General features: G+C 36.1%; 1 protein-coding gene across 2 annotated transcripts in view; it reads left to right on the top strand.

The window, feature by feature from the left end:
* Positions 1-14,130, top strand: part of SARAF (store-operated calcium entry associated regulatory factor) — an 18,869-nt gene extending 4,739 nt beyond the window's left edge. The window contains exons 2-6 of one of the 2 annotated variants that reach the window (XM_040490154.1): positions 4,788-4,966; positions 7,469-7,886; positions 9,763-9,892; positions 10,583-10,677; positions 13,121-14,130. In XM_040490154.1, the coding sequence (XP_040346088.1) occupies positions 4,788-4,966; positions 7,469-7,886; positions 9,763-9,892; positions 10,583-10,677; positions 13,121-13,146 (848 nt within the window). In that variant the 3' untranslated portion in view covers positions 13,147-14,130. Of the gene's footprint in view, positions 1-4,787; positions 4,967-7,468; positions 7,887-9,762; positions 9,893-10,522; positions 10,678-13,120 lie in introns of both variants that reach the window. The other variant, XM_040490153.1, reaches the window with a different exon arrangement.

Below are 14,130 nucleotides of genomic sequence, written 5' to 3'. Positions count from 1 at the left end.
ATAATAGAAATATAAACATATAAATTTAATATAAATATATTAAATATAATATAATATATTAAATTAATATTATTTTTAATATTTATTAAATTAGTATTACTTAACATTAACATTAAATTAATATTTATTAAAATTCATTAATATTTACCTATATATCATTAATATTAATATTAAATTAATATCATTTAACATTATTTTAATAATATAATTTTATAGATATATTAAATTAATACATAATTTAATATAAGTATATTAAATATAATATAAATATAATATATATTTATTAAATAATATAATATCAACAATATAAAATTAAATAATAGAAATATAAACATCAATTTAATACAAATATATTAAATATAATATAAATATAATATAAATTTATTAAATAATATAATATTAATACTATAATATTAAATAATATAAATATAAATTTAATAGAAATATATTAAATATAATATAAATATATTAAATCAATGTATAAATTAATATAAATAATGACTTTATTATATATTATTATTTTATATTATTTTATATACTTTTAAATGTTTATTTATTTATTTATTTTTGAAAGAGAGAGAGGACACAAGCAGAGGAGGGGCAGAGAGAGATAGGGAGACACAGAATCTGAAGCAGCCTCCAGGCTCTGTGCTGTCCATACAGGACCCGATACAGGGCTCGAACTCATGAACTGAGAGATCATGACCTGAGTTGAAGTCGGACGCTTAACCAACTTAGCCACCCAGGCACCCCTATAGTAATTTTACAGTAAGTATATTATCTGGTAAAGCAATTCTTTTTTAAACATTTTTTGGCTATTTATAGATGTTAGTTTTTTCATAGGACCTTTAACATATTTCTTCCCAGTTCCAAAAATCCCAATTGGGTTCCTGTTTGGAAGTGTATTAGGTCTTATTATATATGCATTTAAAAAAAAATATAGATCACATATTGATCCTAAATTTATTTCCAGATATTTTATGTATGTATGTAGCTTGGCACTAATTTCAGATAGGCTTCTCATTTTCTTTTTTTTATTTAAAAATATATTTTTTTAATGTTTATTTTTGAGAGAGGGAGAGACAGTGTGAGTGGGGGAGAGGCAGAGAGAGAGGGAGACACAGAATCTGAAGCAGGCTCCAGGCTCTGAGCTGTCAGCACAGAGCCGGATGTGGGGCTCGAACCCACAAACCGTGAGATCGTGACCTGAGCTGAAGTTGGGTACTTAACTGACTGAGCCACCCAGGCACTCCTAGGCTTCCCATTTTCATTTCTAATTGAGTATTATACTTAAAGAAAAACCTGTTGACTTTTGGTAATTGATAAAATATCTAGCTGTTTTATCAAATTCTCTTATTATAACATGATTGTCTTTTGGGAAGTTTTCTTGGATTTTGTAGGTCCAGAAACTCTAAATAAAATGTTACTTGTTTTCCTGTGTGTACCAAGTGCGATAGACACTATTGGACGATTAATCAGAAGCTGTTGTCTACCTTCTCCTTGTCTACCTCCATGTAAATACTAGAAAAGCCAAATACTTATTTTACTAGAATTACTTGATACTAAGTCATTCTAGTCCGACTATTGGAGGAATTCTGGGAAAGATCTATTTATTTATATCTATCTCTATGTCTTTTAGTTTTTTAATGTTTTATTTATTTTTGAGAGAGAGGGAGAGAGAGAGAGAGAGAGAGAGACAGACAGACAGACAGACAGAGCATGAGCCAAGGAGGGGCAGAGAGATTGGGAAACACAGAATCCAAAACAGGCTCCAGGCTCTGAGCTGTCAGCACAGAGCCTGAAGAGGCCCGAACCACAAACTGGGTGGTCATGACCTGAGCTGAATGAAGTTGGACCCTTAACCAACTGAGCCACCCAGGCACCCCTGGGAAAGATATTTTAAATTTTGATGGCAAGTTAATCAATCTTTGTATATTCCTTGTTTCCTTTCAATTCCATATTTAAGGTTGAAATATTTCCATGTAATTTTAGGCATCATGACAGGCCACCACTAATTCTTCAATACACTCGTCCCCTTTTTAAAAAAGGAACTTTTCCCCACAAGGTAAAAATAACATTACCCCTGGCAAAATTAATCTTAAATTTTTAATGTCAACTAATTATCTATTCCATATTCAGATATCACATTTGTGCCCAAAATGTCTAAACTAGTTGGTTCAAACCAAGACCCAATCCAGGTCTGTGCATCACATTTGACTGTATTCTTCTTTAAGTCTTTTTAAATGTAGAAATCCTTTTTTTTATGCTGCTGCCTTGGTGAAGGGCTTGGGCCTGTTGTCCTTTAGAATATCCTACCTTCTAGATTCTGTTTTTTCGTGGCATTGTTTTAGCTTACTTTTTTTCTTCCTTGTATTTCTTGTAGACTGAATGTTAATTCCTAAGGATTGATAAAATTCATGTTAAATACTTTCAGGGATTACATCATAGTAGATTCTTTAATATCAATTTGTTCTACCATTATTGATGCTAAGATTACTAGTGGATTAAAAGTGGCGTTATTTCTCCCTTGTGAAGTTATATTTTTCCAGAAAGCACTCTAGCACCATACCAATATCTGGTCTTTTAATGATTTTAAAACCAATAAATCCTTGTCTGAATCTGTTTCTTTAGGGGTTATAAAATGATGATTTTTTTTTTTCTAATTCTGTCATTTCATCTGCATTTATTAGCTGTCATTCTTCAATAAGGTTGAGATTTCCATTATCACCTGAGGCTATTTCAGATTACAGTTCCTGGTGGAAAGTCAGAATAGAAATTTCATTTTTAATCTTTAATTACCAATTTTCAGGGGAAAGGAGGTAGGTAGAAACTTTTAGTGATAAATGAGTTTTTTGCATTCTTTTTGAGCATTATTATGGACTTTGGATTTTCATAGATTGAATATAACTTGATCAATTGCAGTCTTTATCTTGCTGGTCAGTCTTTTGCTTTTGGTGTCTTAATGATCATAAACATACTCTGTTGTGCTTTTGTACAGTATTTTTTTTGTTGTATGTTTTATGGTGTAAGTTTTTAGCCATCGTTGGTTAACTTTTGTCCATGGTGTCCAATGATTAATTTTTCTAATCATGTGCCAATACTATACTGTTTATATTACTATAGATTTAATAATATATTTCAGTATATATAGTTTAAATTTCCTTTCTTGTTACTGGTTTTCAGCTGTCTTTTCATATTGATTTTATATGTTACTATGTATTTTATGTTATTATATTTCTTTTTTTAAAAAGTTTATCTATTTTGAGACAGAGCACATGCATGCATGCACTAGTGGGGAGGGGCGCAGAGAGAGAGAGAGAGAGAGAGAGAGAGAGAGATCCCAAGCAGACTCCATACTGTCAGTACGGAGCCTGACTCAGGGCTGTGTCCCACTAACTGTGAGATAATGACCTGGGCAGAAATCAAAGAGTTGCACACCCAACCGACTGAGCTACCCAGGCGCCACTATGTCATTGTATTTCTAATTTTATTGCATTTTGGTGAGAGAGTGTGGCTGATAAATCTCAGCTTAGTCACATTTATTAAGTTCTTTTTTTGGTAAATAAGTATAAATAAGATCTGTATCTGCTGATACGAGGGAATGTCCATGATGTCTGGTTAAGTGGAAAAACCATGTGAAGAATAACGTGGGCTGTATGTTTTCAGTTTTTATAAAAATAAACTAACAAAAATCAAAACAACTCCTGTATCTGTGTCTGGGTAAGCAAGAAAAAAGTACTTACTAGGTTGTTAATCAGTTAAGAGAAAGAAAGAATTCTTCACGATCCTTTCTAAGCACATTTCCTTTCCTGGAGGTAGTTACTTTCCTGATTTTTGAATGATTACTTTTTTTAACTCCAGTTTTTCTACTCATGTATGTGGTAAAACCCTAAAAGTTTATGAAAAACTGACTAACTCATTTCTTACCGGTGTAAAAAAAAGGTCTCTGGCTTCAGGTTTCCTGAGATTTTAAGTGCCCCTTCTGGAGAAATCACTGGGGAAAATCATGGGAAACATAGGACTCACTATAATTAAGGTATCTGTCAAAGACTGTAGTGGTCCGATACTGAACATTGGGCAGAAATATGGTCAGAAGGAGTAGGTTGTTCTCGGTCTTTTACTTCTAAGTTTCCCATGGTCTATCTGTTGCACTCAGGAATAGGTTAAAGCCAGAGTGCTTCTGTGGGGTGACATGAGTGTCCTCAACTGAGCCCAGTTAGCAGGACATGGTGGGGAAGAGGAGGAACTTGATCAGCTTGAGGTCAAGACAGACCAAATACAGATAAAAACCAAAGCCAGGCCCACCTGGACATTGTTTCCTTAGGTTTAAAAGAGATGGTATGATAGCAGCAGGGAATTTTCCTGGCAGCCCTCCTGTCTGGCTTTTGAGCAGTACTCTTCCAGTGTGGACTTGCTGCCCTCTGCCTGGTCATGGTTGTCATATTGCTGTCTTCATTCCTCGTTCTCCTTGGGATTTCCTTTGTCCCTTTGTATGCCATTACTTTTTCTTTAGTCCTCTGGGTTTTATATCTTTCTCTTTGTTTTATTTTTTTCTCTTGGTGGTGAATATCTTTCATTGTCTTACTAAGAATTGATACCTACAAGGTATATATTTTGAAACTTTTCAGATGTCTGAAAATTCCACCCTCTTGCTTGAGTGACAATCTAGAATTCTATACCCACGTACTCTCGAAAGTATTTCCTATGACATGAATTTTATTAGGATGACCCTTTCTATGTTTGACAGGATATTTACTACCTGTTCATCTGTATTCTTCCTGTTTCAGACAGAATATTATTGCGGGATGTAAAAGCTCTTACCCTCCACCACGACCGCTATACCACTTCCCGTAGGCTGGATCCGATCCCACAGTTGAAATGTGTTGGAGGCACAGCTGGATGTGATTCTTATACCCCAAAAGTCATACAATGTCAGAACAAAGGTTGGGATGGTTATGATGTACAGGTAATATTTATTATGTTGATGGCAGTCTAGTTGGAATTTTTAGTCAAGTATTTATTGGGATATTATTCAGTATTTTGGGGAAGTTCATGTAAAAAATCTCAAGTTAAATATATAAATATAAATCAGTTATTTTCTGGAAGAACATCCTCCAAAGAAAACTGATTTTAAAGCCTGGAAATATTCATTGTAATTTTCATCCATAAATTTCTTCTAAGACATTAGTAAATGTCCAAAACTTTATACACTTGCGGTGGGGACAGAGAATCTCTGCTGGTTATCATTTTACTGTCATTCCTCAAAAAATACCAACCTACTTTTGAGAAATGACGTTAATATGATCAGGAATTGTAGACGATTAGGAATGTAAAATGGTGCAGGTGCTTTAGAAAACTGCCAGGCACTCAAAAGGTTAAACATAGAGTTACCAAATGCCCCAATCATTCTACTTCTAGGTATATACTCAAAAGAATTAAAAACATGTATCCACACAAAAATGTGTACATAAATGTTTGTAGCAGTATTATTCATAATAGCCAAAAAGTAGAAACATCCTAAATGTCCGTCATTGATGAGTGAATAAACAAAATGTGGTATAGCCATACAATAGAATATTACTAAGCCATAAAAAAGAATAAAGTACAGATACATGCTACAATATATGTGAAAACTTGATGCTAGGTGAAAGAAGCCAGTTACATATTGTCTGATCAGACATTCATATGAAATGTCCAGGATAGGGAAATCCATAAAGACAGATTGGTAGTTGCCCAGGGCTGGAAAATTTGGGAGGAAATAAGGAGTGACTGCTAATGAATATGAGATTTCTTTTTGCAGTGTTGAAAACATGCTAAAATTGATTGTGGCGATGGTTGCACAACTACAAATGTACTAAAAACCATCAAAATGGGTGAATGTATAGTATATGAGTTGTATCTCAATAAAGGTGTTATAAAAAATAAAACAGCTTATCTGAAATTTGAGAGAGGAAGATAATTTGGCCAAAAACTTACAGAAAGGCAGAAAAACAAATCAGATCTATTTTAGTTTGTGTCTCTTTAAATGTTGTTAAAAGAAGCATATTACCTATTTAGCCCAATATATAATTACAGAATTTGAACTAAATTTAGACTTTTTTTTTAAGGTGGAAATATTTAAGGCTAGTGTGAACTCTTTTTGCATTTTTCTAAATATCTTAAAATTTAAGAGATGCGTTGCCTGACTGCCTCAGGTGGCAGAGCATGTGATTCTTGATCTTGGGGTTCTGAACATAGGCTGGGCATAGAGATTGCTTAAAAATCTCTATGCTGGGCATAGAGATTACTTAAAAAAGATGTTTAAAAAATTTTTTTTAATGTTTATTTATTTTTGAGAGAGAAAGAGAGAGATAGAGTGCAAGCTGGGGAGGGGCAGAGAGAGAGAGGGAGACACAGAATCTGAAGCAGGCTCCAGGCTCCGAGCTGTCAGCACAGAGCCTGACGCGGGGCTTGAACTCACCAACTGTGAGATCATGACCCGAGCTGAAGCCACACACTCAACCGACTGAGCCATCCAGATGCCCCAAAAAATGTTTTTTAAGAGATTACTTACAGGATTGGACCCTGAAAAGTTAGTCTGTCTATTATAAGATTTGTGTAGAAGGTTAAAAAAAAATTTTTTTTAATGTTTATTTGAGAGAAACAAGAGTTTGAATGGGGTAGGAGCATAGAGAGAGGGAGACACAGAGTCTGAAGCAGGCTCCAGGCTCTGAGCTGTCAGCACAGAGTCTGACACAGAACTCGAACTCAGGAACTGTGAGATCATGACCTGAGCCAAAGTTGGACGCTTAAGTGACTGAGCCATCCAAGCTCCCCTGTATAGAAAGTTTTTTTCGCGAGGTTATGTACTATTTCTGATGCTATACGTAGTTACCAGATATTCATGGATGATGCTGATTTTTGAGCCCTAACCTTTAAAGAACCTCTATTTTTATTATTTTTTTTTAACGTTTAAACAGAGGGAATGAGCAGGGAAGGGGCAGAGAGAGAGAGAGAGAGAGAATCCCAAACAGGCTCTGCATGGGTCTCTGCACAGGATTTGAACCCACAAACTGCAAGATATGACCTGAGCTGGAATCCAAGAGTTGGGTGCTCAACTGACTAAGCCACCCAGGTGCCCCAAGAACCTCTGTTTTTAAAGTAAACATCTTGAACTACAGTAGCAAAAGTTGACATTTAAAATTTTGCTTAACGTTCATAAATTGTGGTATACTTAATATGTACAAAAGAATTCCTCATGTGTATATGTAAGGAATAAGGAATAGTAATAAAACGCACACTCAGGTACCTCCTACCTAGCTTTAAACCCTGTAGGTTGCCTTCTCCCCGACACTGAAGTACTCATTGTTCTGAATTTTGTTTATCATTCCCCAACTTCATTTTGCCTTATTGAGACAACTGTATGACCCAAATAGTATTTATTTAAAAAAATTTGATTCTCATAATCTATTTCTGTTTTTCTTCACAGTGGGAATGTAAGACTGATTTAGATATTGCGTATAAATTTGGAAAAACTGTAGTGAGCTGTGAAGGCTATGAATCCTCTGAAGACCAATATGTACTAAGAGGTTCCTGTGGCTTGGAGTATAATTTAGATTACACAGAACTTGGCCTGAAGAAACTGAGAGAGTCTGGAAAAAACTATGGCTTTAACTCTTTCTCTGATTATTATAACAAGCTGTATTCCTCAGATTCCTGTGGCATCAGTGGATTGATTACCGTCATAGTACTACTTGCTATTGCTTTTGGAGTTTATAAATTGTTCCTTAGTGATGGTCAAGATTCTCCTCCCCCATATTCTGAGTATCCTCCGTATTCCCATCATTACCAGAGATTCACCAACTCTGCAGGACCCCCTCCCGCAGGCTTTAAGTCTGACTTCACAGGTATGTTTCCCTAGGTAATGGCAATAAGTAGGGTAGATGTGAGGTAGTGAATCTCGTGCTGGTTTCTGAAATAGAAACATAGTGGCATTGGGAGACCAAAGCAGACTTGTGTTCTCATATTTTACTTTTTCAACTTTTTACCTATTTTTCTGCGTAAAGATAATTGCAACCACTGTTTTAAGGTGGCATGGTTAAATTATAAATCATCTTAATCAGAAGAACTTGATCAGATTTGGCAATAAGCATTTACCTTGAACTCCATCTCATACCATACACAAAAATCTATTCATTAAATATAGATCTCAGTATAAAAGGTAAAACATAGGTTTCCAGAAACCATGAAAATATTTGTCACGACCATGGGATGGGCAAAAATGTCTTTGAATACAAAAAGTTCCAGCCAGAAAGACAAGATGGATAAATTCGACTTTATTTAAATTGAGAACATTTAGCCATCAAAAGACAACATTACAGAGTGAAAAGGCAAGCCACAGGCTGGGAGAAAATATTTGTAAAACATTATTTCCAACAAAGGGTGTGTATCTAGAATATGTAAAGAACTCTCCCACAAGTCTCAGGAAAGGCAGACAATCCAATTTTTAAAATGGACAAGAGAGTTGAACAGCCATTTTATAATAAAAGAAGATATCCAGATGTCTAGTAACAATATGAAAAGGTGCTTAGCATCATTAGTCTTCAAGAAAATGCAAATTAAAACCACATTGAGTTCATTATTAACCACCGTGTAACCACCATAAGAGCTAACATTAAAAAGGCACAGTATCAAGTAATGGCAACTGCAACTTGATGGTAGGAGTTAAAATAGAAAACACTTTGGAAAACTGTCACTGTCTAAAATCAAACATTCACCTCCCCTATGACCCAGTAGCTACATTCCTTGATACATACCTAAGGGAAATGCATGCATTTGTACAAAAAAAGATACGCACGGAATATTTATAACAGTTTTATTCACAATAGCCAAAAACTGGAAAAAGAATGTCCATAAACATAAGAATGGGACAAATTGTGGTTATTTTCACACAATGGAATACTGTAGATTGGTTTTAAAAAACAAAAACAAAAACAAAACCAGATGTGTGCAATAGTAGGGGTTGCCTCTCACAGACATAATGATGTGCCAGACACAGACGAGTACCTAGTAAATGATTACATTTAGAAGTTCAGGAATGGGTAAGACCAAAGTATAGTGAGAGAAGTCGGGGTAATACTATCTCTGATGTGGGCGGGTATCTATTGGGAATTGTCATGAGGGAGCCTTTTGGGGTGCTAGAAATGTTTTGTTGATGTGGGTTGTGGTTACATGCATGGGTACATATGTACAAATTTCTTATGCTATACAAGTGAGATTAGCACACTTTCCTCTATGTATGTTATACATCAATTTAAAAAAAACTTCCTCTGAGCAGAGGATGCTTTTTTGGTTTAAGACCTGACTTCCCAATCAATACAAATATCTTTGCTGCCTCCACTTGGATTCCTGCATCAGGCACCCAAGTACAGCTATCACATGAAGCTTTCATAGATGTTCATAATGCAGAAAGGAAGGACCTCCGACAAGTGGGGTTGTCTTGCAGTAGCTGATACTGAGCAGGGCAAATATGACTTTTCAGAAGGGGACCCTCCTCCCTTCTAAGATACATCCCTTTTTTCCGCGTCTATGGGAAAGGCATTCCTCAGTTATAAATCGGTATTTTATGAATATACTTTTTGAATACAACTTGTTTATGAGTTGAGGGCTGAGTATTAGCAATAGACAGTACAGGTGAAGTAATTGAAATGTCATGTTATTTTTGGTGTTGTAGGTCATGTTTTGTTTACGTGAGGGTATATAATAAATCATTTTTATTTCTAGGACCACCTGGTGCAACTTCTGGTTTTGGCAGTGCTTTCACAGGACAACAAGGATATGACAATTCAGGACCTGGGTTCTGGACTGGCTTGGGAACTGGAGGAATACTAGGATATTTGTTTGGCAGCAATCGGTAGGCTTTGCATTGATCGCACTTGCTCTTAAATTCCACTTTTCTTTGGAAGCTTCTTTGTTTTACTTGCAGTTGGAGTAGATTTGGTTTTGTTGAGGAAAATAAATAATGGTGACATTACTGTATTAAATCAGAGTCTCTGCTATATGGGCTTTCATCAATACTGTATATGCTACTTTCTTTCATTGTGTCTTCTTCCGATGTCATCCTTATAGATACTATGAGATAGGAAAAAGACTGTTTACTTAACATCTGAGAAAATGAGAAGATAGGAAAGAACATCGTGCTTGAGGAACAGTTAGCAGTCAGGTTTGGTAGGGAATGATAGAAACAAGGCTGGACAGGGCTTGGAGCCAGATTTTGGGATGTCTTCAGTATTATTGGTAGCTTAATTTTAGATTTATCTGACTGTGACTTCTGAAAGAGTCTCTTCTCCCTGTCACTCTCTGCCCCCCCCCCCACCATGGCAATGACCATACAATATCAGAGAAACAAAATAGTATCTATTTCATGTTATACCAGAACACTGAGGAAAAACACTTGATAAAGATTTTTTTTCCAAGAGTTTAGCAACAGAATATTTAAAACTGGTCACAAGAAAGTGCCTGACACGCTTTTATGTCTTCATAGAGCAGCCACACCCTTTTCTGACTCGTGGTATTACCCATCTCCTCCTCCTTCGTCCTCCAGCATGTGGAATAGCCGTGCCTACTCGCCACTTCGTGGAGCCTCGGGTAGCTATTCGGCATATGCAAGCTCAGAGACGAGAACCAGAACAGCATCAGGTGAGAGCGAAAACATGGAGCTTCGTATCTTGTGGCAGTAGAGTATAGAAGTAGTTTTGGAACTTAGGAAGATGATGAACTGAGGGCACCTGGGGGGCTCACTCAGTTAAGTGTCCGACTCTTGATTTCAGCTCAGGTCCTGATCTCGTGGTTTGTGAATTCAAGCCCCGCATCGGGCTCTGCACTTATAGCACTGAGCCTGCTTGGGATTCTGTCTTTCCCTCTCTCTCTGCTCCCACTGCCCCCTTCAAAAATAAATAAATAAGGGCGCCCGGGTGGCTCAGTCGGTTAAGCAGTTAAGTGTCTGACTTCGCCTCAGGTCATGATCTCACAGTTCGTAGGTTCGAACCCTGTGTGGGGCGGGCTCTGTGCTGACAGCTTGGAGCCTAGAGCTGGCTTCAGATTCTGTGTCTCCCTCTCTCACTCTGCCCTTTCTCCTGCTTATGCTCTGTCTCTTTCTCTCAAAAATAAATAAACATGAAAAAAATTTAAAAATAAATAAATAAACTTAAAAAATACATTAAAAAAGATAACTGTGTATTAGTAATCATAGTTTTATTTGGCATACCCATCAGAAGTATTAATAGCACAGTTAGCTGAGAGAGAATATAGTTGAGATTCATTCTTTCCTCTCACCTCTAAACATTCTTTAAAAATCAAGTAGGGATTTGGTTTAGACTCACTTCCAACATTAACCAACCAGGGCTTGACCTTCAACCTTCCTGAGCACTGGTTTCTACATGTGTTTAAATCTGTGACCTCTAGAGTTCTTCTTAAATTCTAAAATGAGATTTTCTATATACTGAATATTCAGCAAAACTCAATAAAAATGTATTAATTGAAGTATGGTGGTAATGTTTATTTCTATTGTTAAGAAATTTTGTAAAAATCAAGGATATAATATAAAAAGTAAAAAAATAACTTTGTTTTTAAACATCTAGCTAATTAGCAGAGAATGGGAGGTAATGGGTCATGAAGTAGATTGCTGTGGATTGGATTCATCTTCAGCAGGGGGAAGTTCTAGAAGAGAGATGAATTCTTGATATTGACAGAAAACTGCATTTCAATATGTTTTGAAGTGTAACAGTGAATTTCTCATAGTACTGGTGTGAATATAAATTGATACAATCACTTTGAAAAACCATGAGCATACTCTAGCCCCAGCAATTTCACTCTCAGATGTATAGCAACAGAAATGCACACATTCATACACTGAAAGATAAGTATGAGAATGCTCATAGCATCTTTAATCCTTTTTTCTTTCTTTTTTCTTTTTTTTTTTGAGAAAGAGAGTGCGTATGTGTGTGCACATGCACTCAAGAAGGGGAAGGTCAGAGAGAGAGGAAGAGAATCCTTAGCAGGGTCCATGCCTAGCATGGAGCTAGATCTCATGATTGTGAGATCATGACCTGAGCTGAAATCCAGAGTTGGATTTCATAACCAACTGAGCCACTCAGGCACCCTGCATATTTACTCCTAGTAGCCTCCAAGTGGAAGAAATCCACGTATCCAAGAGCAGTGAACTGGTTGAATAAATGGAGTTATGTCCATACGATGGAATGCTGTGTAACAGGGCGAGTGAATATACAGCTGTATGCAATAATGTGGATAGCTCTTCAAATATAAAAAGAAAAGAAAGAAGCCAGACACAAAGGACTGTATATAAATATGATTACAACATTCATATTTTATAAATATACATGTTTAAAAACAAGCAAAGCTAACCTATGGAGTTAGATGTTAAGGTGGTAGTTATTTTTGGGGAGAAAAAAGGGGAGGTAGTGATTGGGAGGATATATAAAAATATAGCTTACGTAGGCCAAAACACAATAATAGAACACTCATTCTTATTGGAAACAAAAAATGTAAAAAAAACCCATAAATATCAACTAGAAGTGTATGGGACTTATATGAAGAAAATCATCAAACATTAAATAATCTTAAGGAAAACCTGAAAAAAAATGGACTTTCCAGGTGGGAACACTTGTCATCTGTAACCCGTTAGCTGTGTGTGGGGGTAATGAAGTTAATGTTTACTATTGAGAGCCTGAAACTTGCCCCCACGTTATTTCTGTTTGTCGCCGGTGTGGTGACAGGTGGCAGGGCGTGGCTGGCTCCATAGGCTTCTCTGCTTTTTGGCTTAGGTTTTAAGTATTGCCCATACCATGTTGCCTTAATTGCTCACGTTGCCTTAATCATGGAACACATCTTCTTTTGTTTCCCTACTACAAGTGATTTGCAGCAGCCTTGATGTCTGGATGACCAACTAGGAGGGCTGTTATGGGGGGCGAAGCATTGTCTGCATAGCCCTGCTTGCTCCCCACTCCCTCCCTCCCATCTCTCTTACTCATTTGTTAACAATAGATGTGTTACTGTTGTAATTTGATAAACAATGCCAGTGCAGTTTTGAAAATGAATACAAATTTTACTCTTCTCATTTTAGGATATGGTGGTACCAGAAGACGATAAGAAAGTAAAAAGTTGAAGTCAAACGTTGGATGCAAAATTTCTGACTTTTCATCAGTTTCTTAAAAAAAAAAAGTGCTACCTGCTAACAACTGGGGAAAGGGGAATATGCAAAAGTTCTGTAGTTTTTTTTGTCCTGTGTTGCTTTTTGTGTTGTTACTTGATATATGAGAAAATGCTTATGTAGAGAACTGTATGCTAGTGTAATATGCAGTTGTGTTTTATGGTTTCTGAGAGAGATGATTACCATGGAAAGCTGAAAATGTATTTAGTTTCTAAAACCTGTGATGCCATTAAGACTGAGGCTTTCTTACCATTAGATCCTGCATACATAAAACGTCAATCTTAAGTGGTTTTAGTATATGCTTCATTACTTTATCCAAACGATAACAATCTATTTGGTATTTACTGTTTGGTGTTTGGTCTGATAACATTTAAACCAAGCTTTGGACTACCAATTATACTTATCTGTGTTCTGATCACTTTTGAGCTCAGGAGCTTTGAACCCTTCAGTGGTGGTGGGGTTCTAATAAGTGAGAATGACCTTTTTTGGGAAAAGGTAGAAAATGAGTACCTAGAAAGTTGTTGTGAATGATGTTGTGCTGACAAAAATGCTTGAAACCTCCATATTCATTTCTTAGGAAGTAAAGTTTAAATGTTTCAGCAAAGGTCTTTTAATAGCAGAAGCATGCCGTTCTCTGTGAATCTCCAATATTGTAGCAGTCTGTTTCAGTCTTACATTAAAATGACAGGAAAAGTAAAAACAAAGGGTTTAATTTTTATTCTTTCTACCAGCCTTGACACAAATTGGTATTAACTTTTTTTTTTATCCTTCTTCCCAAAGGAAAAGGTGTCTCCCTAATTTCCCCTGGGAGTCTTGCCTTAGCTTCCAGTCACTTGGTGTTTTCAAAAAAGGAATTCAGACATGGTGTGGAAGGAGGCCTCTGCTAAAAAATGACTTAAAAAAAAAAAAAAGAAATCTCCAAG

This window comes from Herpailurus yagouaroundi, unplaced genomic scaffold (assembly GCF_014898765.1).
Source record: "Herpailurus yagouaroundi ecotype Mexico unplaced genomic scaffold, PumYag 181, whole genome shotgun sequence".
Taxonomy (NCBI): Eukaryota; Metazoa; Chordata; class Mammalia; order Carnivora; family Felidae; genus Herpailurus; species Herpailurus yagouaroundi.
Note: the sequence above shows the minus strand (reverse complement) of the source record. Positions and strands in the feature narration are given on the sequence as shown.